Source organism: Boleophthalmus pectinirostris, unplaced genomic scaffold, assembly GCF_026225935.1.
Source record: "Boleophthalmus pectinirostris isolate CB_2022bp ecotype Guang Dong unplaced genomic scaffold, ASM2622593v1 HiC_scaffold_111, whole genome shotgun sequence".
NCBI lineage: Eukaryota > Metazoa > Chordata > Actinopteri > Gobiiformes > Gobiidae > Boleophthalmus > Boleophthalmus pectinirostris.
This window is the reverse complement of record NW_026571000.1, coordinates 1-25,000: the sequence shown is the minus strand read 5'-3', so window position 1 is coordinate 25,000 and position 25,000 is coordinate 1. Positions and strand designations below refer to the sequence as shown.

Below are 25,000 nucleotides of genomic sequence, written 5' to 3'. Positions count from 1 at the left end.
CACCCCCACAGCCGCAAAGGGGGTCTCATTGGACTTGCAGCCTGCTCCATAGCTCTCGGTAAGGACTCGGGACTGTATCTGAAGGAACTCATCGAGCCTGTACTCACGTGTTTCAATGACTCGGATAGTCGCCTACGCTACTATGCATGTGAGGCTCTCTATAATATTGTCAAAGTTGCCCGAGGAGCTGTACTTCCTCATTTCAACCTGCTTTTTGACGGCCTAAGTAAACTTGCGGCCGACCCAGATCCTAATGTGAAAAGTGGATCAGAACTACTGGACCGACTGCTTAAAGACATAGTGACTGAAAGTAACAAGTTTGATCTCGTGGCGTTTGTCCCGTTGCTGAGAGAGAGAATCTACTCAAACAATCAATATGCCAGGCAATTTATAATTTCCTGGATTCAAGTCTTGGAATGTGTGCCAGACATTCACCTTCTGGATTACCTTCCTGAAATCCTGGATGGGCTGTTCCAGATTTTGGGAGACAATAGCAAAGAGATTCGTCGGACATGTGAGGTGGTGTTGGGGGAATTTCTTAAGGAGATTAAAAAGACTCCCTCCAGTGTGAAGTTTGCAGAAATGGCCAACATCCTTGTGATCCATTGCCAAGTCGCAGATGAGAGCAAACTTACCAACGACCTGATTCAGCTGACTGCTATGACCTGGATGAGAGAGTTCATCCAATTGGCAGGTCGAGTAATGCTCCCTTACTCCTCTGGTATTTTGACAGCAGTTTTGCCTTGTCTCTCATATGACGACAGAAAAAAGAACACAAAAGAAGCTGCCAGTTCCTGCAATCATAGTCTGATGAAACTTGTGACCCCTGAGGATGATGATGATGAGGAAGAGGAGGTGAAAAGTGAAAGCACAGGTTCGCCGTCTCGAGAGGAGCCCAAAGTGCAGTCAGATGGGAGTGACATGTTAAATGCCTCACAGGAGTCTGTTGGTTTTAGCAACATTAGCTTCTTTACCCCAGCTAGCACAGACCGACCTCAGGTGACCCTTGACCTGGATGGTATTGTTCAGGTGCTTGACCGCCACCTCCACGACTCTTCCACGGGCATGATGACACGCATAGCAGTTCTAAAATGGCTCTACCACCTCTACATCAAGACACCTCGCAAAATGTTTCGTCACACCGACAGTCTTTTCCCTATGCTCCTCAAAACTCTCTCCGATGAGTCTGATGAGGTCATTTTGAAAGACCTGGAAGTTTTGGCTGAGATTGCCTCATCTCCTGCAGGGCAGACAGATCTGACAGGGTCATGTGACAATACTGACAACAAACTGGAGTTAAAGGTTCCTGACAAGTCCGGACAGCATCCAAGTGCAAAAGCAATTGATTCATCCCCTTCTACTCCAAGTATGAACTCTTATTTCTACAAGTTCATGATCAACCTGCTTAAACGCTTCAGCTTGGAGAGGAAACTATTGGAAAACAGAGGGGCATTTATTATCAGGCAGCTCTGCTTGTTACTTCACGCAGAGAACATCTTTCACTCAATGGCTGACATATTGCTCAAAGAAGAAGACCTCAAATTTGCCTCCACCATGGTCCAAACCCTGAATACCATTCTGCTCACTTCTGCCGAGCTCTTTCAGTTGAGGAATCAGCTCAAGGACTTGCGTACCCCAGAGAGCTGCGCCTTGTTCTGCTGCCTATATCGATCCTGGTGCCACAACCCTGTTGCCACAGTATCGCTTTGCTTCCTTACACAAAACTATAAACGTGCCTATGATCTTATTCAGAAATTTGGAGATCTAGAAGTGACTGTAGACTTTCTCATGGAGGTAGACAAACTTGTGCAGCTCATAGAAAGCCCCATCTTTACCTACCTGCGTCTTCAGCTGTTGGATGTGGAGAATAATCCGTATCTAATAAAGGCACTGTATGGTCTGCTGATGTTGCTGCCTCAAAGCCAGGCCTTCCAGCTTCTGTCTCATCGCTTGAGGTGTGTTCCAAACCCAGAGCTGATGCGTACTGTGGATGAATCCAAGTACATGGACTCTAAACAGCAGGTGGCATCTAAACGTGCTTCTCATATTCAGATCGACTACAACGAGCTGCTGCAGCATTTCGACCGTGTCCAGAGCAAACACCTGGAGGTCAGACACCAGCGCTCAGGACGGGCCAATGAGCACTCTGACAGAAAGATTATTTAAATATATATGCCAGGTATATGTAAATCTATATGTGAAGGAAAAAAACACAAACATTCCAGTGTGGAAAGTGTATTGTAATTATTGGATTCTAATAAAACCAAATTGTAATTATCATATTCATTGTACATTTACAAATTGTCTAATAAAGTGTGTCATGTGAGATTTTAATTATGAAAGCATCTCTTTAGTGTTAACAAAATGTAAAAAAAAAAAAAAAAAGCGATTATTGTTCACATTAAATTCCTTTTGTTTTTTTTCTGTTTGCTTTTTTTTGTTTGTTTTTAAATTTCACAGTATTTGCACTGGTCACACAATTGAGTACTGTATCTGAATTCTTTTCCTTGCATGAGTCACTGTTACAGCACTGTCAGGGTGTGACCAGCTGACCAAACCACATGCTCTTATTGCCTTATTTGAGATCAGATGCTGTTTTAATCACGTTACACTTTTGGTGCAGCTACATGTGGCATTTCACTTCAATTTCGCTTCTTTAACATTCTTTAGTTGAACTGCACACCTTTGGTGTAATGATTTTGCATTCAGGAGATTATTTGCACTGTCATTGTTTAAAAAAAAAAACTAATAAAGTGTAATAATCAAAATCTACACTGATTGCTCCTCTTTTGAATTTTGGATAAAAAAATGCATATATTTTATTGAATAAGTTCTATATAATATTAAGAGGTCTCTATATTTTCATGCCTGGAAAATACTGTTTAATCAGAAGATGTAAAACCTCTGTCAGTTGAATATCCCTTATAACACATTTGGAAACAGCTGTACTGAAAGGGAGTGCTGGTCACAGACTAAATTACATCATGCTTTGTGCATTTGCATGTGCTCATTTGGATACTCCAGTCCTTGTGTTTTAATGGTCGGTCATATGGTCATATGATCTGGCCCTCTCTCTGCTCTTGAACACATAGTACATAGTGTACACATAGCATGTGTCAAACCAGGGAGACCATCAGAACTGCACACAACAGAAGTTTCACAGATGGAGGCCGATGTATCATACGAGGCTGTAGAGGAGTCTTTTTGCGCTGTTTGTGAGGAAATCTTTTTGGCTCCACTTGTCCTGAGCTGCATCTATTGTGAACGTAGCTTTTGTAACTATTGTTTGGAACTATTTTGGATTGAATATGGCACCAAAGAATGCCCCCTCTGTTTTAAAGATAATTATGGACTTCCCCATAAACCATGCCTGGTTCATGCAGAGAGATTGTCTCTTCTGTGTGTAACTGAGCTGGAGCCTTTGTGTCATGCCTGCCGCTCCACCAGCCTCCACATGGGTCACACTGTGTTCCTTATAAAAGAGGCATTCAAGGACCATAAGGTAAGCATAAGAACACCTGGTCAAGTTTCAAATATCATTCATATTTTAAGCCTTTTGTTTCTAAAAGTAGAACTAAATCCTCAGGACTGTCGCAACAAAAACACATTTAGACACATCCAAATATATCACATTTGTTACGGCTCACAGGCTTAGTAGAGTATGCACAGAAGCCAGCTCATTATCTCTGTATTTGGTCTGTCTGGGTGATGTATGTTCATTCATATGCACAGGTGCGACCAGGGCCGCAGACATGCTTTGAATCAAAAAAAGAAAAATACAGATTGCAGTAATACAAAGTCAAACACGTGCCAATTATTTGTTTGTAAGGAGGTTAATGTTGACTCTGGTTGCTGACTGTAATGGCTCTTGACACTGGCAAGGCTACAAATCAAATTTACTCTTTGGCACATAAGCAATATGTGCACTGAGTCGGTAGGACATGGCCTTCTACGAGGTTGACCGAAGGGAAGCCTTTGGTTCTAACTTATTTACTGCTGTTGTTGAGGAGCAAAGTGAGCTAAATTTAGATAAGCTAGAAATTAAACTCCCGCTGGTTCTAAGACAAACTGCAAATCCAAGCTGCGTGATGCAGGGCAGACCTTATGAAAAAGCTGAAGCAGCACAGGTCCATTTTTTTCTGAAGGGAGGATCATATTCCATCTCACCCTATTTTTGGTGTTGCACAGAGTAGCACCCAAAATAAAAAGTCTAAGTAAGGTCAGCTAAGTGGGATTAATACAGGTATTTTAAATGATAAGTGATAATGCATCTTTGTAAAGGACAGGTTATGAAAATCAATTTTGCAAACATAAAATCATGTAGTACTATATTAGTGTATATATACATATTATTTCACATAGCCAGAATTAAAAATGTTCAACTACTGTTAAACCTAAAAATAAACATAATGCATGTATTGTTCACCCACATGGCTTGAGTCCAAGTCAGATTCTTCTATTTTTGCCCTGACGCCGGGTCTTATCTGGGATATTGTTTCTATGTAAATGCTTTAATTACAGAGTGACAGGTCATTTCAACACTCTTCTCAAATATCATAGAGCAGGCCACAGCTTAGGGTCAGACAAAAGAGAGTAGGGGACAAATGTGTCACCTGTTTTTTGTAACTTTTCAGATCTGATATGGCCCTATATACCTCTCAAAGCTTATTTTATTGTTATGCAGGAGTGTTTATTTGTGAATGAGCAATGTGCATTCTCAAACCAGCAGTGCATAACAGGGGATATGCCTTTGGGAGTGGCGGAATTAACACTTAAAGCTGGGGTTAAGATGAGGTAGCTTGTCATAAGCGTGGGAGGGGCGGGGACAGAGCTGGTTGACACTACGAAGCCCCCTTGGGGAATACTAAAGAATGGCCACCAGACATGCCTATCAAGAGGACGACCTTTGCTGTACTGTTTGTGGACTCATTCTCAGTCAGCCAGTAGTGCTCACTTGCAAACACAGATTCTGTAAAGTGTGCCTGAAGGACAGCTTTGAGAGCCAAGGCGGAAGGGATTCACACTACTGTCCACTGTGTTGGCACCGCTCATCTATGGATCAGATAGTGGTGAGCAGTGTTTTGGAAAAGACCTGTGAGAGGCTTAAGGACGAAAGGCGACAAGGTGATCCAAACGCGTGTAAAGAACATGGGGAGAAACTCAGTCTGTTCTGTGTGGAGGACCTCCAGCCCATTTGTGGCCTTTGTGGGAAATCAGCTGCTCATACTGGACACAAGATCTACCCCACAGCGGAAGGAGCTCAAGACTGTAAGGTAGGTTAGAGAAGTTAGAAGTAGAGAAGAGTTTGGCACTGTGGTATGTCTCACTTTCATTTTGGACATATAAGAATCACGTGCGAGTCATAAAACAGTCAAAACAGAATTTATTTTCTGTTCACTGAAACTGATTTACTAACCTCTTGTAAAGGGCTTGAAAGTGCAAGTTTACTTGTGTCATTGAATTAAAACAATGGTATTTGAAATCTGAGAAGTGAAAATGCTCTTTATCTATATCACTTAATTTGAAAATCAGAGATTGACTACCTTTGTATTAGGCACCTTTACAACAAGTGTCATGTTATGGGCATATACAACAGAGGCATTCCTATACAACCAGTAATGCATATGTTGATTCAGGTTTGTGTGAAGATGTATGCCACTGTTTATTACCTCTAAAAATAGATTTATATTTTGGGGTTGTCATTGCGTTGGTCTCTGGGGTCTGAAACTAGAGCCCTATTTTGGGGTCACATTCATTTTACTGCTGTCATTTTATATGGGGAAACCTTGAACAGAACATCAAAAAACTACAGGGGGCCATATTGTATCCCTGTTTGAACTCAGTGCACAAGCTCAATGTGTTTGTACAATCTATATCAAATGCTCCTTCAGATGTTTGTGCTCCTATTTGTCTGCAATGCAAACATGCCTTTATGGGCCTATGAAGGGAATGTGACAGCTGAAAAGTGCTACATAAGGTTGACAGCCTGAGCTACACTATCTCCCTTATGTGTGTTGACTTTCTCTGTTTTCTTATAGGAGGAACTGAGGACAGCTCTCATACCTCTGAAAGAGAAGTTGAATGTTTTCAGGAAGGCCAAAAATGTGTGCGAAGAGATGGTTGAGCATGTCAAGGTAGCCTGGAGTTTGAGAGTGAATTTATGTTGACAGGTGATATTGATCATCCTTCTTGTCTTTGTAGAACCAGGCCGAACACACTGAAACACAGATCAAAGAAGAGTTTGAGGAACTCCATAAGTTTCTCAAGGAGCAGGAGGCCATACGACTTCAGGCCCTATTAACAGAGAAAGAGCATAAGAATCAAATGATAACGCAGAACATTGAAGATATAAACAGTGAAATTGCGTCACTTTCAAACACCATAAAAATTGTGGAGCAAGAAATGACAGCTAAAGACATCCCATTTCTTCAGGTAGGCTACTGTATTTATTATGCAAGTATAATGTGGAATTGTGACATTAATTAATTTCATATTTTTCTCAAATGTTTCTTTAGAACTATAAAGAAACGATCAAAAGGTAAATAGAACTTATAATTAATGTTGATGAAGCTTTCCATGTCTGAATTTGCAATTAAAAATTTAATACCTTTGCAGGACCTGGAGAACTACTCTAGATCCACAACTGATCTCTGGATCTCTCATTGATGTGGCCAAACACTTGGGCTCTTTGAAATTCAAAATATGGGAAAAGATGAAACGCATAATTAAACATTGTAAGCTGCAGCACATAAATCAATTTAATTTCTGAATTTTTAAGTTTTACCATTATAACGATTTCATTTACCCCTTAGATCCTGTGATTCTGGACCCCAATACTGCTGCCAGCTGTTTCATCCTGTCAGAGGACCTGACAGTTGTTCAAAACTCCACACAGATTTTTAAGCTGCCGGACAATCCAGAACGCTTTGACATCAGTGCAGAGTTGTTGGGTGCAGAGAGTTTATCATCTGGCCGCCACAGCTGGGATGTGGAGGTGAAGGACAACACCTATTGGGTGGTGGGTGTGGCCAGTGACTCCATCGACAGAAAGGGTAAGCATGTCTTGACGCCAGCCGGAGGATTTTGGACCATTCGGTTTCGTAATGAAGAGCACAAGGCCTGCACTGCACCCTGGGAGCCGCTGACCATGACCAAGAAGCCGGAGGTCATTCGAATAGTTGTAGACATGGACCGCTGCAAGGTGGTGTTTTATGATCCGGGAGTGAGAACACCTCTATACACCTTTAAAGATATTATTGCCTCCAGTGTGTTCCCCTACTTCTGCACTGCCTGCAAAGAGCATCCCCTGAAAATACTCCCTTCAAGGATTTTACTGTCAACAGACACATGAAATAAGTGGAAAAATAAATGTAAAAAAATTTGCCACCCTTGTATATTTTATAAATGACAAGAAACAAACATGAGTTTTAGGGGTTTAATAACAGTTAGGTAACAAATTGACTTTGAACAATTAACAAATGTAAGGACCCTAACAACTGACTAATAGAACATGTATTATAACACAGAATAAGCCACAATATGTGACTCAATGTTCATGGTTCTGCATTCACATGAAAACGTGAAATAAAATGATTTTTTCATTGCACATAAGGCACAAATTGTAACAGTCTGCATTTGCAAACCTCCACAAAGGAAACATCAAATGAATGAGGTCTATGGTTAGTGTTTGATCGAGTAGTCTCATTGTACTATGTGTTATTCTGGCTCTTACAGTAACAATAACCTCATAGCTGCATACAGACACATTTCCTGACCCAGCTGAACTGATCTTGTATTAAATTCTGTGCTCAGGCAAAACTCAAGTAACTGTAACCCTGGGACTTTTGCCCTTTACAAAACAAGCAACATTATTGAATAATGTATCATATTTCAGTCCTATTCATATGGTATAAATCAATCACAACTTTTAGAAGTTACTTAGTTATCCAGAGAAAATAGGACAGGGCGAATGCCCTTGCATATTGTCCTTTGTGTTACAGTGTTAAACATTACATTTGTAACAGCATTCTGACCACGCCTGCGTATCTCTCTCCCCTGAATGGTTTACAGTTTACAACTAGACCGGAGGAGCACCCAAACTAACGAATGCCAAAATGTGGATGTTGCCTTTGCAACTGTCCAGACAAAGCACGACACGTCTGCCCTACACAGTTATACTTGTTATAAAGAAACTTTTCCTTCTGTTATGGCATTGTACAACTCTTCATCAACAATCTCATACCGCGCAGCTCTGGAGTTTAAAAAGTAGATCCGGTCAGTTGTGTGCCTTGGGTCATATCCTTCTCGTTGCAGCCTTGTTTTCTGGATTTTAAATGTACCTACAAAAAGACAAAGTATAAGCAAAAAGTATAAATGTAAAGCTTTTGCTTCCTCAGTTTGAATCATTACCTGTGGTGTCCACTTGCGGAGACAGACGTAGGAACACCGGCCGGGAATAGGAAGGAAGAGCTTGCTGGGCTTTTTGCAGGAAACTGTTTGGGTCAAAACACCCTGTGGTGTCTGCTATGGCAGCCATGCCCGCTTTTCCTTCAACACCTGGGCACAAAAAATATAATTAAAAACAAAAGTGCAGGTACAGCTGACCATCATCAGATTTTATGACCTGGCACCGTGACCCCATAGACAGCAACATCTGTTTGACCCAGGAGGCTGCTCAGGATGCCCTCCACTTCAGTGGTGGACACATTTTCACCTTTCCACCGAAATGTGTCCCCACCGCGGTCCCGAAAGTACATGTAGCCAAAGTCATCCATGACCAGCACATCCCCTGGAGAAGCATTATAGAATTATTATTAGACAATGTGGTCAATATAAAGGCTTAACTTCTTTATTGTGATACAAATTAAATGTAATTATAAAACCTGATAAATAGGCTGTGTCATTTTTCTTGAACACATTATGAGCTATTTTTTTCTTTGTGGCTTCTGGGTTAGCATAGCCATCAAATCGTCGTAAAGGGTCCTTCTGATTGATTCGACCAACCAGAAGACCTGGCTCACCTGTTACACACAAATCTGTTAAGGTGAGTATTAAAAAGATTTCCAATGAACAAAGGAGAAAAGCTTTACCAGGCTGACATGGCACACAGAGGCCTCGGCTGTCCCGCACCAGCTCCATTGTGTCTTCATCTATTTTCACCAGACGTATGGGGTATACAAATGGCAGAATGCGGCTGTTGAATCCACATGCTCCAACCTAACAGGACAGGAAATATTACACTCATAACTCACACCATTTGGTTGTTCCTCTACAAAATTTAACTGACCTTGCCGTCCATGTTGGCAATGCTACAGTTACACTCAGTTGCCCCATAGAACTCTCCAATCTGTTTGATCCCAAAGCGCTGAGTAAAAGCTTCCCAAACGCTGGGGCGGAGGCCATTCCCCACAGCCAAACGAACCTTGTGCCTCTTCTCTGATGGTTGCACTGGTTGAGATAGGAGGTAGCGGCAGATTTCTCCAATATACTGGACAATCTGTACATGTACAGAGCTGTATTACTATTCCTCATCTTTTGTATACAATTACATTGACATTTACAAATTAAAGTCAAAATTCTTGGAACTCACAGTGCAGTTGTACTTAATGCAGTCATCCCAAAAGCGGCTGGCAGAGAATTTCCTCTTCACAACTACAGTAAGGCCATTGATCAGACACTGTCCAACTCCAACTATGTTACCTGAAATAAATAGGGTTATACAAGGACAAAAGTATTTCACAATCACAAGGAGGTTTAAATTGCATACCAGCGGAGTGGTAGAGAGGCAAACAGTCATAGATTATATCATCAGGGCGCATGCGGAAAGCAAAATACCCGAAAGCAGCAATCCTGTAGTAACTGTAGTGGCAGAAATAATGTTTGAAATACAATTTATTCTTGGGTTTCTGTGATAAAATACATACCGACTGTGAACCACGATAGCAGCCTTTGGCAGTCCTGTGGTGCCCGACGTGTAAATGTAAAATAGACGATCTGTGGAGTAATGCATTTATTATTACATTGGTACAAAGAGTCTTGTTACACATAATGTAACCTTTAGAGAAACTGTACTACAACAAGGAGTTATTGCTCTGTGAGCATATATAGATTCATTTTAAGTTAAGGCTGGGATATGAGTAAGCACTTACCATTCATGCCTTTTGCTGGATGACAGATTGATGGAGGGTGTCTGGCTGCAGACATTAAAAGTGGCTCCAGAGGTTGTGCTTTAAGGCCTGTCAGCTGAGCAGCACCAAGCTCCCCAGAGCAAAACCGTACCATTGATGGGTTAAGAGCAGCACTCACGTCCTGGATGGCTATTTCGTGAAGTTATAACAAAGAAAACATAAATATGCCCTATATACACACTTGATGTTGCGCTTAGGACAGTGGACTCTTACCATCGGCAAGTTCAGCTCCAAAGACAATAGCCCGAGAGCCTGACACTCCGAGGCAGTGGAGGAGTGAGTCTTGCCGAAGGTTAAAGTTGATCAGTGCAGCTTCAACACCGACTTTAGCCAAGCCCAGCCACAGAGCCACTTGCAGTGGCCTGCTCTCCATGAATAGAGCCACCACATCCCCAGACCCCCAGCCCTGGTCCTGAGCCCAGTGGGCCACTGCATTGGACAGCTCATCCAGCTGTGTGAAGGTCCAAGTCTCCCCAGTGGCTTCATAGATCAGTGCAGGTTTGTTTGGGTGCCGCTTTACCGTCTCGGCAAAAATGGAAAGAATGTTGCTTCCGTTTTTCATGTAACGCCACAGAGCCAACTTCACCCTCACCAGCACATATAGGCCACTGAAGGGAAACAAAAAGTGTTAGATCTACTCAAGATAATATTCAGTATTCAAGAAAAAAATATATAATTAATGTTTATGTAAATACATTGTTAAGAAAATGTTTTCAGCTTTTTCAGACTTTTATTTTACTTGACTATGGCTTTATAACAATTATAAAGCATGTTTTTTAAATAATACTGTTCGGCATCAGTGGCCTACCACAGTGCAGTTTGTCAACAGTTCTCAGTTCAAAAATATCTTATTTTTTCCAATGGTAAAGCTTGCAGTCTGCACTACAGTCCAGTAGGGATAATGTCTAGTGGAAGAAGAATGCTGAAGAACTTGTCACTTCATAGTTTCAAGCCAACTAATTGCCTGCATTGGGGCCTGTTGCTTTTACAAAACAAGCTATCTGCTTGCCTCCATGGAGGTATTATTGCTTCGCTTGGAATGTTCCACCCTATGCAATTAAACTCATCCGTCTAGCGTTTATTTAAATATGGCTATTTAAAAAATAGCTTGAGAAACATGGTCACCTCTTCGCAAATCTGACCAGTAATATGGGGGTTGTGCTAGCTGGCTCTCTCCTTGGAAAGTTTAGTGCCATACAATAAACACTGCAGGCAAAGCAAGAACATCACCATGGAAAAAAGATGGTACCAGAAAAGTTACATGCTGCACTTTTAAGACAATTTAACGGAATTCCCTTGGATACACTGGAGCACTTTGCATTACACTTTCCCTTGTACCTCAGATAGCTCTGCGCAGAAAAAAAAACACTCCGTTTCATTCATTTTAACTCACTGACCAACTCTGAGCTTACTTTAGATCTCTTTGGAACGTGCGAGCTGCGATGTAGAAGTATTTCCAACTCTTTGTTCCCAAGTACATCCCGAGGCCTGCTGCCAGGCTCCAGGACCAGGACACCCCGAAGAACCGCAGTAGTCCCAGGGATCCCAGAGAAGCCGAGACACTCGCCGCATTGTGCATTCTGTCAGCATGAAAACAGAGAAAGACAGGCTTTTAAGACAGAACTGGCCTCATTTAAACCCCACTCCACAGCTTCAATAGGTACAATCCGCACCATTATACCAGCGTTATTCCTTAGTAAAAACAATCAGACGACAATAAAGTTAGTTAGACAGTGCAATTTACATCCATTCACTGCATACAACTTACCTATGAGCCACAACTTAAAAGCGCTGCCACCTTTCACCCAATAATCCGATGTTAACTTTTGCGGTAACTTTCGATGTTTGTGTCCTCGTCTGTATCTTGAAAAACTGTGAAAGTACACCTGATAGATGAATTTTAGGTTTTTCAAAAGTTTGAACTAATGTCACTGTAGTTCCCACCGTTTACAGCAGACCGCTATGTTGTTCTTTAGCGTTCAGCGATGTTAAATAATGCCAGGCGAATAACATATATTTCAGAAAGCCGATAAATAAGAGTTGAGAGGGTTAATGAAAGGAACGACTGTCAAAAAGGCGTAATAAATTAAAACAGAAGCTATAGAAAGCAGTGAATCGACCGCATCTATTTTCTGTACTCCATATTGAATAGGGTCATTTCCAGAGAAGCACCGCCCACCCCGAGGGAGAGGCAACTGAGACAGGGTCGTCATTGGTCCATCTGAGTGCTTGTCAACATGTGCTTGATTTTGATTGGCCATTTGTTTCCGCCGCCCAATGGCTGAGTTGCAGGAATGGTTGCAGGTGATTCATAGTGGAGCCGGGTTCAGACTACAAATAAGTTCTGAAATCCGCTAAAACTTCTCAGCTGGCTAGTTGGCTTCGATCATTTCTGAGAAAACACGGTTTAAGCCCCCTTAAATGTACTAAATGAATTCAGTTTCACAGCAGCCGCCAACAAACCCATGTTTATTGCAATACAAATGTTTCCCTCCGTGAGTATTTAAAGTTAGTGAAAGTTCGTCTACAGCAGACTCTGAACAGCACGGTCCTCCTTAGCAGGATGTAAACCCACGGGTCCAGGATTTGGTTCCAGGAGGCCATGCGTAATCCCAGCAAAAGAAACCGATCAGGGCCCTCGGGTAAATCTCCTGAACTCTGGCTGGATTGCAGCACCAGAATATGAATCTAAATACAAAAACACACAAAATAGGCAATTATTTATTTAGAAATGTTAATATTTTGCAAAAATCTTCAGACGATTTACCAGGAATGGACTCCAGCACACACAGGAAACCACTGTAAGTACTGCCAGTTGCACCATCATCTCAACATCCAGGGAACAAAATAAAGAAGTTGAAGAGGCTGTTGAAGGTCGTCTTGCACAAGTATTATCAGATTTTGTGTTCACATATTGGGCTTTCCTCCTGGCCTGCAGCAATACCAAACCACTCAGGATGTTGCAGAGAAGCGAAAAGGCCAGAGCTGTAATCCCAAGACATGAAAATGCCAATGCCATGCCTCTATCTTGTCTTGAATGAGGAATTTGAATTTGTAAGAAACACCAAGTTCCTGGATGTTGGGCGGTGTACTTTCCAATATCAAATAAAGGCAAAATAGCAATTAAAAGTGCAAGAGAATACAATGATAGGACCACTCTGCGCACATGACCTTTAGTTATAGTGGAAGCATGGAAAAATGGGAAGCAAATAGCAACAACACGTTCTACTGCCATTGCACAACCCAGCAGCAATGGGGTGAGGCCAAAAAACACCATACTAGCTCCAAAAATTTGGCATAAAGTCTCATTGGGCATGTCTGGTTTTGGTTGATACATTTTGTTGATATGAAGTGACATTGCAAAAGATCCTGGGATCAAATGACCTCCAAGATCAGCAATTAGTAAAGCCACTGTTAATATCAAAAATGGTGTTTTAGATTGGCGGCGAAACCGGACACGAGACTTGACCAGGATTCCCAGCGCAGTGAGGTTGGAAATGGCTCCAAAGGTCATGGTGAAAAAGGACATTCCTAAACCTGAGAGTCGGAGGGATGTGGAGCTGCTGTTGGACAGAGCAGCGGGCACGGTAGAGGAGTTCATCCTGAAGCTGAGGAGGGGGGACATGGTCATCAGGATGGAGGGGGTCCTCATGGCCAGAGCTGTCTACAGAAAATCACAGGTCAGTAAATGTATAATGTTGTCATGCTCATATTTTAAGAATGCAGATGAAGAGAGCTGACTGTTACTTCAATATGGCACTGGTTAGTGATCATAATGTATTTACTAACTGGAAAATTGAGTAAATATCTTATTTGTCATGCACATTTCCACAACTGATATTGGTTGATCATCAGTTATTGTCGTTAATAAGAATAATCTTTATTCTTTATTATAAACACACACAATAATGCAGAGTAAGTCATGCATTATTATTTGTTCCTTATTTACTTGCTTTAGGCTTGGGTAATAATAACCTAAGTTTTTTAAATGTCAACCTACTCCTTTTGAGCACAAGAAATGGTCCCAACATATGCACATGTACATATCCTTGCTTTTGTAATGTACCTTATATACAGGCATGTTGCTCAAACAAATAAAAATGAAATGAAATACATGCTCTGTTAAACAACAGATTATGCGCACAAATCAGTTATGTTTTTGATAGTTGGACGGGGCTTTATTTGATTTCATGTTTGGGGGAATGAATTCCCCTTTCTCTGTGTTTTTGTGGGTATAGGATCCTATTGGATATAGGATTTTGAAGAATCTGGCAAGTGTTTGCAAGATTATAATAATGTGTAATCTGGGAGTGTTCCGGCAATGCTTTGGCTTGTTTCTCAAATTCATGACAACACTCCAAATGTGCTCTAGTAACCACAGATTTACAAAGTAAGCTCGGGGGTTTACAATCTTGTTTTGTTCTCAACATTGCTACTGTAATTGTTTTTGTAGTAAAATACTATGTATTTCTGAACTTGTTTGAAGAGAGTTAAAGTAAACTACAGAATTAGCAGATTGTTGACCTAATGAAGACACAGAGAGACTTTAGTTTAAAAGAGCCACTAAATAACCCATATAGTTGGTGCCTTTGATAATTCCACAGTGCACACATAAAACTACCATTTTCAGTTTGAGTGTGCGGCCCCATTCATCATTTAAGCCGTGATATATATGTGTCCTCTTAGAGATGTTATACAATTTTCCAGGTCAGTAGTAATCCAATACTGTTATGCACTTTGACCACACTCTTAATGTGGAAGTATACAGGTTCAGCTCAGGTCTATCCTGCTATTCTATCTGATCTGTTTACAAAGTACAACCAACTTTCTTGATAAAATATTTACACTGGCAAAATGTCTTTTTGATTGAAATTCTTTAACTACAAAATGTTGAAATAGTGCTGAAATTTAATGTAAATACATAAATACAATTTACTTTTAAAGGCTTCTTTCATAAGTAATTACTCCTGTATGGAATCATTGCTGTGGCACCATTTGAAAAAGAAAACAATATATGAAATATGAACATTTAGCTATGCCAATAGACAAAATATTTAATATATTGCCTAACACCAAACAGCAGCGCTGCTAGCTCAACAATTTAAGAGCATCTAAAGCAAGTGTACAGTAAAGGAACATTGATGAAAACACTTTAAAACACTTGGCTATGTTGTTTTTATCTATTGCATGCATTACAATGGCAGAGAGTCCGTACCTTTATAGCCATCCTCTCCTGAGCTGTGAGCGTGCTGTGAGTTCAGCTTGAGTTATGTGTTGCTACCTCAGAATAGTGCACAAAGTATATTGACCACGTATGCTGTTCGATGATTATTAATAATAAATGAAACTCACCCACTTGATGACTTCATACCACTGCTGATTTGTCAAGAATGGCTGAAAAATGAGAGCGCTTTGGGCATTAGGTACAACTTGGAAAATGGCACGTTTTGCGGTTTGTCATTGAGCTTGTTGTTTGTGACAGGTCCCTATCTCTCCTCCAGCGTTTTCTCTCCAGAGGTTTTGGAGTTATTTTATCTCGGCTAGATTTAAGTTTTCCACTCTCCTATTCCCGTCCTTTTGACTCATCTCACTTTCTCCGCTGTTGTGCAATAATGGCTCAGCTTTAAATTACTCTCTCAATCAATAATCTTCCCCCAAAAGTTCAAATGTAACAAAATACTTGTACATTTTGGCTAGGGATGAAATCACTTGTTATTTTTTAGCCCATTGTAACACTCATTATACATGTAAATTAGTATAGATCATATATTTCCAGGTAAATGTGCTTTTTTTTCTTGATTAAGATGGATGGAGGTAAACCATTCTCTGCTGTGGAGAGCATCATGGTTGAGATCTACTATAAACAGGAAGCCAATGAAAAAAAAACAAAAAATGTCCCATTTCCTTGTACCTAAATGCAATTCGCTTGTACTTTGGCAGTGAGGTTGTCTGCATACTTAGCTTTTAAATAATTAGCTTAAATGGGAAACTAACTACTGCTTAGTCCAATCAATAAAGCTCCACAAAATATCAATGATGTGAAAATATATTAGGTTAAGAAAGACATTTTGTTTACAACATTTACACAGACCTGCAGTATAAACAGTTTAAAGCACTTTGTTGATAATATAAACAGTTATGTACGAATAAGATCAGAATCCATATTTACATTCAAGGGATATTTCATAACATCTCATATAGGAAACATTTTACATCCATTCAAAATATAGTATATAGCATTACAGTGTACTACACATGCTATTGTTATGATTTGTATATCTAATTTGATGTGAAGTACCTATTAGACTGCACGAGGAGACTAGAAAATTACAGACTACTGGACCAAAATACAGTATGTGTTTAACAAAGGGCCATTTTCCTGACACTTTGCATTTCTAGCAATTCTAGAAACATTTTTAATTCTAACTGTTTAGGCTTTCCTATTTTGAAATTAACTGTGTCTAACAAAATGGAAAAAAGTTCAAGTTGGAATTTAAGCATTTTACAGCAGTGCAGTAAACCACCAGACCAGCAGCTCCAAGGCAGATGCTGATCTTTGAAATTACAGTAATAGTAGACTCCTCTCCAGTCCTCACTCTGCTTGTCACATATTTGAATCTCCTGTCTCTTGTGTGCTCCTGGTTCCCTATTAAATGCAGATGTTGAAATGTGTTTGTCTTTTTTAGTTTATTATATTTACTTTATTTACTGGAAATGTGAAATCCTTACCTGAGCTTTGGTGGTGTATCCAAACTCGGAGTATGTTTTCTTCTGTGGTGCACAACATCTAGCCAATATGTCTTTGTACTCATCTCTTACCTTATTGAAGAAACAAGTTGTTATTGATAGTTCATGAAGAACTAATTGTAATGTCTTATTTAACCTACCTGTTTAGAACATAAGCAATGCATAATAAAAATGAGAACTCCTTGAAGACTAGCAAAGATGGTGAAAAGGTACGACATGGCAATTGTTGTTTCCTCAAACTGGAAACAGCCAAAGATCCACATTGTTCCCAGTACGCAGAGCTGAGCCACTGCAGTGATAGTGAATGTCCTACAGAGGGCAACAAAACCATAGTCATGTAAAAGTAAATCTGATGCAACATAGAGCTCCTGGTCCAGATACTGGTGTCGTACAATAGAACAGTTTTGTTAAATATTTGAGTTAAAACATACTGATGTATGTTGTATGTAGATCTTACTTTATTTTTTGGAGGTTGTCAAGATCAGGATTTAGACTTGCAAACTTCTGGGCCAATTTCCACACAGTGATCAGGAAGAAGAAGATGTTGACCTATTGACCGACAAAGCCAGATTTAAACATGAACTCAACAGGCCTATTACAAGTTTGTGTAACTATTGTCCTTCCTTACAAAAATGATGACACAGGCAGGCCCAAAAAAAGCCCAAATAGAATCCAGGCTTAACCAGCAACTGCAAGGCAAAAATGTGGAACCTGTCAGCCCACTGTAGCCCAAAATTGAGGTATAAATTAGAAATAATGCAAGCTGAGCAGTGATATAGGGGGAACTCACTATCTCTCCGTGCCGTATCCCTTGACATTAGCTAGGGCCGAGATAGACACAATTACTGCTGGGACTCCATAGCCGGCTGCCATCAGGTAGACTGTTCTGAAGGAGGTGTTAAAGACCAGCACAACCATTCTGAAGAGCTGTATGCCCTCCAGACACATCCAGCAAAATGAAGCCAAGAAGAAGAAATGGAGCAGACCTGCTACCACTGCACAGCCGACCTAATGTGGAGTTGGAGTGACAGTGTTAAAAAAGTACAGTGCAGGGGAAACTCTTAGCCCTAAAAATATGGGAAAGTTCTGGTTGGATATGCTACAAATGCTGTGTCTATTTTCGTCACATTTTAGAGCAAAAGTTTGACAGTGAGTAGAGCCATTTTATTAACCTTCATGTCATGTAAGTAACATAGCTTTTACTGGCTTTGTTTAGCTATTCATTCTATGCATCAACCTTTGGCTATTTTCAACCACCCACCACTAAGGGTGTGCATTTTCTATAGTTGTCATAATACTAACATTTCTTGGTTTTGATACTAAGGAGTATTAATACATTTAGACAACAAAAGTAATAGTTGTTTCTTAAGTAGTACAATGCGGTCTTGTACTAGCTCTAATATTAGCTCAACATTGTTCTAAAACTATTCAGAAAAGTCACATTTAGTTTTATTTATGTTTTGTTTTTGTTTGTTTTTCTTCCTGTATCACTGAAATGAGTACATTGTTTTGAGACAAGTTCGTGTCTGGGAAGCAATGTTTATGTGAACTCTAGCATTTCCTATATTCATGCATCACAATATGATTATTGTTGTCTTTACCCTGTTTTCGGTGCGAGATATGCCGATCAGGAAAATGGCAAAGGCTAAGAAGAGGCTTATACTGAGATGCAGGTGGATCTTGGTTCTTTGACTCTGGATGGCGCGGATCAGCCCAAACGTCAAAATGCAGATGAACAGACAAACCAGAGACAGGGACAGGCCAATCCAAGTGATGAGCTCCAACTCGAATTTGTCCTATTTAAAAGGAAAAGACATCATTTGGTTAGATCACAGCCACAAAAACTATGATGTGTCTTGTATTTGTTTTATCATACCACTTCATAGAGGGCCATTAGAACTGCAAAACTACTCAGATGGTTACAAGAGCACACTGTATATTTGGGATTGGACTCGTTAACTTTACACCCGTGAGTAGACCACGCCCCTCCATTCATAGAAGAATTCCAGAACACACAATGGGATGTCTGGTTTAACTATAAAACATTACACAAGTTAGAAGAATTGCTCTATTCTGTATATTATATGTAATTCTGATCTCATGTAGCTACCTGTTGCAGATGATTTAATGTAATGAAGACAGGTTTGTTTAGGTCTGTTGTGTCCTGGTTACTAACGGTGACTGTCACTATGTTGGAGTTCAATATGTGTTTTTCTCTGTTCTGTTTTTTCACACCTTCAAAAAAGCCATCTGCTGATTCATTTAACTTCCTGTAGCTCAGAAATGACACTGCGGCAAAACCTAACAAAGCAGAAAAATCTAGATTAATTACATTCACCAAAGAATTCTAAACAAATGCATATTCTAAGACGGATACCTGGATACCGAGAGGGCTCCCCTGCAACTGTCTCCATCTCTATATCCAACTTGGTTTGCTTCAGTGATAATTCCACTCTTCCTTGGGGCAAGATGCTTCCTTTGTGCACATGCAGCTCCAAATCTATACACAAATATCACATTTTGAAAATACAAGCCAAATTTGAGGCACTGTAAATATAAAAAATAGAATAGGACTTTGCAATTTAAGAGATCCAGTCATTTCTAATCATGTGATCAGCTTGGTTCTTTTTAAGATCTATGGTCAATCCTGACAGTAAAAGCATCTAGAGTAGGAGAGGTTTAGAGTAGTAGTTTTTTATCTTAAGTGGCAATTATTAATTGTCTGCATTGTTTTTGTTTATGAAATTAGTATTGAAATGCATTTTAAGTGTTCTGAGGAAAAAGTGCAATCAAAAATTATGATCTTTTTCATATTACCCAACCCTGAAATAAAATGATAGGTAAATCCTTTACAATTCAAATATAATGGGTAATGTCGAACATTTTGTCTGCTATAACATGATTTTTCACCTTCTTTTCCTTTTATTATGTTTTGTAAGCGGTTTGTCAAGGACTATTTTTGGACATTTTACCCAATGCCAGCAACTGCAAATTGTAGATATATAATCTCTAAACTATTCTATATTCTACCTGTGTAGTTGGAGGATTTCTTCACTCCTGGGGGCGTGTTGAAGGGCCCAATGAGCCTCAAAATGCCCTCAACCGCATCCAAAAAGGTGGAGACTTTCCTGTTATCACGGAAAGGCTTGCCGGACAGGAGCTGGTCGATCAGGGGCAACAGAAGCTGCACCGCATAGACACACAGACAGACAGACAAAGAGAGAGAGACAGAGACAGGAGGGGAGAGGATCAACAAAAGCAATGGGTCCAGAAGACTCCATCCATCCCAGAATAAACAGGCTTCGAAAGTCCAAAAACAAAAGCTCTGGCCGGACACCGTTTCCTGTTTCTATGCTACTACCATTGTGGAAATGGTCAAGCTCCAAACAGTTATACAATTTTGAGTTTTGAGAAGTTCTTGCCAACTATGAATAAATTGGTTCTGTACACAGCAGCATGCTAGCTCACTGTGTCTCAAAGCGAACAGTCACTTTTTTTTTTTTATCGTAAAATATAAAATAAACCATTTAAAAATCTAATTAACTACAGTAAAGATTTCCCAGCAGTTTTTATATGTAAAACAGTTATGTTTGTGGCGTTGCAATATTCCTTATACCTCAAACTTAGCATTAGCGTTAGCAAGTGTCTGTCGCTGAAGTATACATTTTATTTGTGTACTTTTTAACATGTTGTCATGACATCCATCTACAGCTTCCTATTCACTGCCTTATCTTTAAATATTGATTCATTTTAGCATCACTTGGCAAAAACCATATAATGAAACTGGACAGGAAGTAGTGACACTAACAGTGTGATCGCTGTTTCCTGTAGTGCACGTAGCCTATTTGTGAAAGACTGGGTGAAAGAGAGCGTCCACCTAAATGTGGTAAAGTATGCATGAAGGTCTGCATGATACAAGGTGGAAGATTTTCTCTCAGTGGAAAAAATTATGAAAACAGATTACAGATAAATGTGAAATCTGATAAAAAAAAAAAAAAAAAAAAAGAGTTTGTACCTCTATCATCTCCTCTCCGTCAAGAATCGTGGATACTCTACTTTCTGAAATTTCTTTACATCGGTCTTTCAGTTTCACCATAAGATCATAAGCAGGGCCGAAGACCTAGGATGAGTAAATACAACAAAAACTGCTTTCATATAAATTAAAATTACAACATAATCACAAACAACCAAACAGATTAGGAGGTTTAGACAATTTACCGTTTGATTAAATTTTTACAAATCTATAATTGTCTAATCTTGGTAGCTAAGGAAAGTTGGGTTTGCCTGTTTAAATGTGGTATGTCAGTGACTTATTTGATTAGGTTAATTTATTTGCCATTTATAGTTATAAACTGCAGATAATTGAGCCAGCACGGACCGATATACTGTTTTGGTTGATTTTCTTGCCTAAAAATTTTACTTTATTTTACCACTTTAACTGCACTATCTGATACATAGCTGTCTTAAAGGTTTGTCGTAAAAAAGGCTGTGAGTGAGTTTCTAGTAGCCACATTTAAATGACATCATTTGGATAAAATTGGTTGCTCTGGATTCTAAACAATCGGTATCAACATTGCCCATGAGAAAACCCACATCAGTCGATCAGTATTTCAAGTGAATGAGTAATGCACAAAATTGGGAAGTGACTCTGAGCATCTGGAAAAGCGCTGCATAAGACAAATACAATATAATGATTTTTAAAAAAGTCCCAAATGAAATGTGTTGTAACAAGATAATAATGAACCCAGCATAAGCAAATAAAATGTTATCTTCATATATAAAGTAATTTATCATTTTTATGATCATACATATAATTGAAGCAAACTAATAGTGCATTATGTGAAATATGTGACTGTACCTTCTTCTGGCTGGTCATATCTTCCAATACATCACAGTTCAATTCTGCAAGTAAAGCATGCATGGTTAGTCACACTGGATGTTAGCAGAGTCAGTTTCTTTCCTGTCGTACCAGTGCAGCGTGACTGTTCAATGCCGTAGTTGGAGAACCCTGAGTGGCACACGCAGTAATGGCCCCTGGCTCCGAGGTGGCAGGTCCCATTCCCACAGATTGTGTTATTGATCACACAAATGTCTGGGGGGAAACAATGGCACAGGAAATGTTGTGTTTCTGTCAGTCTTCTGCTGCAGCCCTAACTCTCTCAAATAGGTCATTCAGCTATATACCGTACAACCCAAGTGCCATTGGGGTTGTATAGAGCTAAAGTTAGGAAGCTCAGTAAAGTATGTAAAAATTACAATCTGCCTTTAATATGTTAATAAATAAATGCTTAAATATGTGCAACAAATCATCATGTTTATTATTTTTTTATTATTATTATTTTATCTGGTTTGTGATAATTGATTGCACATATAAAATTAAATTAAAGGTCAAACAAATGGATGAGCAATATGCAACTAATTTTGAGCAACAATTCAGTAATATCTATTCAGATACATGAGTTATAATAAAGAAACGTGGTCTTATATATTTGTTCTTATATTTCTAACCTCATATTGCGCCGTATCAACCTTAAGTCTTAATCTTAATTTTTTCCTCTTAAATTTTTTTTGTATAGGTTTTCTAAAATCTCCAGTTTTTCTACTCACCTTCACATTGTTTATCATGGCTCAGTACAAATCCTTCATCACAAACACAGGAATAACTTCCATTTGAGTTTTTGCAAGTTCCATTTTTACCACAGATGTCCTTCTCTAGACATTCATCGCTGTCTGTTCAGAAGAAACCAATCAACATTTATTATGTTATACATCTAACCTTAATATGCACTGAGTGATGGTAATCTTACCTATACATGAGACATTGTCCACTTTGCGAAACACTTCTTTTCCATTGGATGAGACAAATCCATCACCACACAAACAGCTGTAACTTCCAGCACTGTTTATGCATGTAGCATGTGGACCACAGATGTCTGGATCCTCCAAACACTCATTGATATCTTCGAATAAAGGGAAACTGTCATTGAATTGGGAACTTTAAAGACAAACAAATTTTGGGAATGTCTTACCTATACATGTTTTAGAGGCTGAAGCATTGAATGAGACATTATTTTCCCCCTGAGTCCAGTATCCTTCGTGGCACCTGCAATGGAAGCTGCCTTCAGTATTGATGCATTTGGCGTTCTGGCCGCATTTTCCTTCAATGTCAGGATAATCTTCTTCATCCTGGCATTCATTCAAATCTAAAACAAAGAAAGTTAATTGTATTGTCATTATTGTATATTTACATATTGACTAAAACTTAACTCAACTTAATGGCTATTTTTGTAGTTATAGCTTTATCCTACCTTCACATTTACCATTCGTAAATTGAAGTCCTAACTTGCACGCTTTTGGGTGCGCCCCCGTGAGGCAGATGAGCAGAACTGCAAAACAATGAGGTGAACATTTCTGTTATAGCTCCTTCCTAATTTGAATGTCTTTTCCCATCATCAATAAGATTTGTGAATGTGCCTCAGGGAAATTAGCAGATAATTTTCAACATGTTAATAATGTGTATATCAGAAAGGTAAATGTCCTCATATTGGTTTTCTACTTCCACACATTGTTAGCAGCCACTGTGCCAAAATGAATAGCACATTGGAGTCTGCAACTGTGGCTTCCTATGTGTCAGGAAACATAGCATTATTACATCCTCTTCAGCCTAATGCAGACTCAGACTTCTCACCCAAATGTCCCACTTAATAAGCATAAATGAGGAGGAAAAGTCAAGAGAAATTCTAGGGAGAAAACATAGTATGAAATATACAGTATATAGCAGTGATTTTCAAACTTATAGTTGGCCAACTCAGTGTGATAACAGGAATATATCACAGGAATATAAATATCTATATCTGTCTGTAAATCTGTCTCTAAATTGTCTTTAAATTTATCAGTAAGTAAAACAAACAACTACTCAAACTACAGAAGGCCCAGAGTGGAACTCACCAGTTTGGGAACTACTATAAACAATACTTCTACTTGCTGTTGTAATTGCTGTTCTTGTTCCAAACACTATGTTTAGTGTTTAGTGTATGTTTACTATTGTCAGTACTTTTACTGAACACACATACTAAGCCCTCATTAAAATACTCACTCTGAAAATATACCAAATGTCCTTAATATGTCAGGCAAATTGGCAATATAAAACTAAATAGTTACACCACATCTGGACATAAGTTTCAAATTTCCAGCTGGTCCAACAGTTTCCCCAAGCACATGACAATTCTGGCCTAATCATTGGAAACACCCAGTCAGTCTTTCTCTGCTGCAGAGAGTTCACTACTTCAGGAGGTCAATTTCAGATGAGATCACTGGATATAAATATCTCTTTAGAGCAGAACAGTAGACCTCAGTCAAACCCAAGTTAGGCTGCTGTTATGATTCATGTGTGTAATAGTGATTGTAGAATATTTGAATAATTGATTCATCTATTCCAGACAATATATGTCAAGTCAAAAAGCCCAGCCCCTGCACCAAGTCTTCACCTCCACTCCTGAGCCCTGTCTCCTCTCACCTCTGCTCCCTCCTCTTCACCACTACCCCTGTAATATGTAAAATATTACATTTCATGTACTCATTTAAAACTGTATAAAAAGTTAATTATTGGATAAAAAAATATTGGTAAAATGATTGGTTAAAAATTATAGCTATTTAAGTTCATGTATAAAATGTATATCCTAAATATTATAAAATTCAATAAATATTTATATATATATATATATATATATATATATATATATATATATATATATATATATATATATATAATAAAAATAATTATAGCTAATGAAATTGTAAAATGTTAACTTAATTTCATTACACATTTATTTTAAAGGTTTTCGACCTGCTGCTGCTGTTGCTGCTACTGCTGCAGCTACTACAACTACTAATACCACTACTACTACTAAAAGAATCAAATTATTCCAATAAAAACTTCGAGTTGAGCCTTGTGTCTATTTCGCTGTTTTTTTTCCAAGTTGAACCTGCATTCCAAAAATAAAGACTTGACAGTTCTAGAAATGTAACTGCCACCACTAATATTTCACACTTTGCTGCTAAGATTA

General features: G+C 39.1%; 5 protein-coding genes across 8 annotated transcripts; 2 read left to right on the top strand and 3 right to left on the bottom strand.

Moving 5' to 3' along the window:
- Positions 1-6: 6 nt before the first annotated feature.
- On the top strand, positions 7-2,772 carry vac14 (vac14 homolog (S. cerevisiae); the record flags this gene model as incomplete). The annotated part of the gene is made up of 1 exon (XM_020932867.2): positions 7-2,772. A coding segment is annotated over one exon (2,160 nt), but the record flags the coding sequence as incomplete, so codon positions are not given.
- Positions 2,773-4,789: 2,017 nt separating this feature from the next.
- Positions 4,790-7,366, top strand: trim35-13 (tripartite motif containing 35-13). The gene is made up of 6 exons (XM_020934133.2): positions 4,790-5,273; positions 6,039-6,134; positions 6,202-6,432; positions 6,516-6,538; positions 6,616-6,734; positions 6,813-7,366. The coding sequence occupies exons 1-6, from the start codon at positions 4,872-4,874 to the stop codon at positions 7,349-7,351; spliced, it is 1,410 nt and encodes a 469-aa protein (XP_020789792.1). The 5' UTR covers positions 4,790-4,871; the 3' UTR covers positions 7,352-7,366.
- A 55-nt stretch (positions 7,367-7,421) lies between these two features.
- slc27a1a (solute carrier family 27 member 1a) lies at positions 7,422-12,344 on the bottom strand. Of its 2 annotated transcripts, XM_020932265.2 has the most exons (14): positions 12,132-12,344; positions 11,956-12,059; positions 11,600-11,767; positions 10,401-10,795; positions 10,149-10,316; positions 9,924-9,993; positions 9,767-9,858; positions 9,590-9,699; positions 9,287-9,496; positions 9,090-9,216; positions 8,883-9,020; positions 8,624-8,788; positions 8,410-8,556; positions 7,422-8,339 (listed from the first exon to the last, which is right to left on the bottom strand). In XM_020932265.2, the coding sequence occupies exons 3-14, from the start codon at positions 11,764-11,766 to the stop codon at positions 8,182-8,184; spliced, it is 1,947 nt and encodes a 648-aa protein (XP_020787924.1). In that variant the 5' UTR covers position 11,767; positions 11,956-12,059; positions 12,132-12,344; the 3' UTR covers positions 7,422-8,181. The 2 variants fall into 2 exon arrangements, with proteins under 2 accessions (XP_020787924.1, XP_020787917.1); XM_020932258.2 differs by having other exon boundaries at positions 11,956-12,344.
- Positions 12,345-12,522: 178 nt separating this feature from the next.
- Positions 12,523-16,088, bottom strand: LOC110168638 (prostaglandin E2 receptor EP1 subtype-like). 3 transcript variants are annotated; one of them, XM_055147939.1, is made up of 3 exons: positions 15,403-16,088; positions 12,955-13,851; positions 12,523-12,875 (listed from the first exon to the last, which is right to left on the bottom strand). In XM_055147939.1, exons 1-3 carry the CDS (start codon positions 15,412-15,414, stop codon positions 12,657-12,659), a joined length of 1,128 nt encoding a protein of 375 aa, XP_055003914.1. In that variant the 5' UTR covers positions 15,415-16,088; the 3' UTR covers positions 12,523-12,656. The 3 variants fall into 3 exon arrangements, with proteins under 3 accessions (XP_055003914.1, XP_020789769.2, XP_055003920.1); XM_020934110.2 differs by having other exon boundaries at positions 15,540-16,088; XM_055147945.1 differs by having other exon boundaries at positions 12,955-13,847; positions 15,540-16,088.
- Positions 16,089-16,217: 129 nt separating this feature from the next.
- Positions 16,218-23,320, bottom strand: LOC110167876 (adhesion G protein-coupled receptor E1; the record flags this gene model as incomplete). The annotated part of the gene is made up of 18 exons (XM_055147911.1): positions 16,218-16,833; positions 16,917-17,006; positions 17,075-17,243; positions 17,392-17,483; positions 17,563-17,623; positions 17,725-17,942; positions 18,536-18,730; positions 18,811-18,969; positions 19,045-19,235; positions 19,312-19,434; positions 19,965-20,118; positions 20,950-21,054; positions 21,793-21,836; positions 21,904-22,026; positions 22,542-22,664; positions 22,742-22,894; positions 22,964-23,137; positions 23,243-23,320. Coding segments are annotated over 18 exons (2,294 nt in total), but the record flags the coding sequence as incomplete, so codon positions are not given.
- Between the last annotated feature and the right edge of the window lie 1,680 nt (positions 23,321-25,000).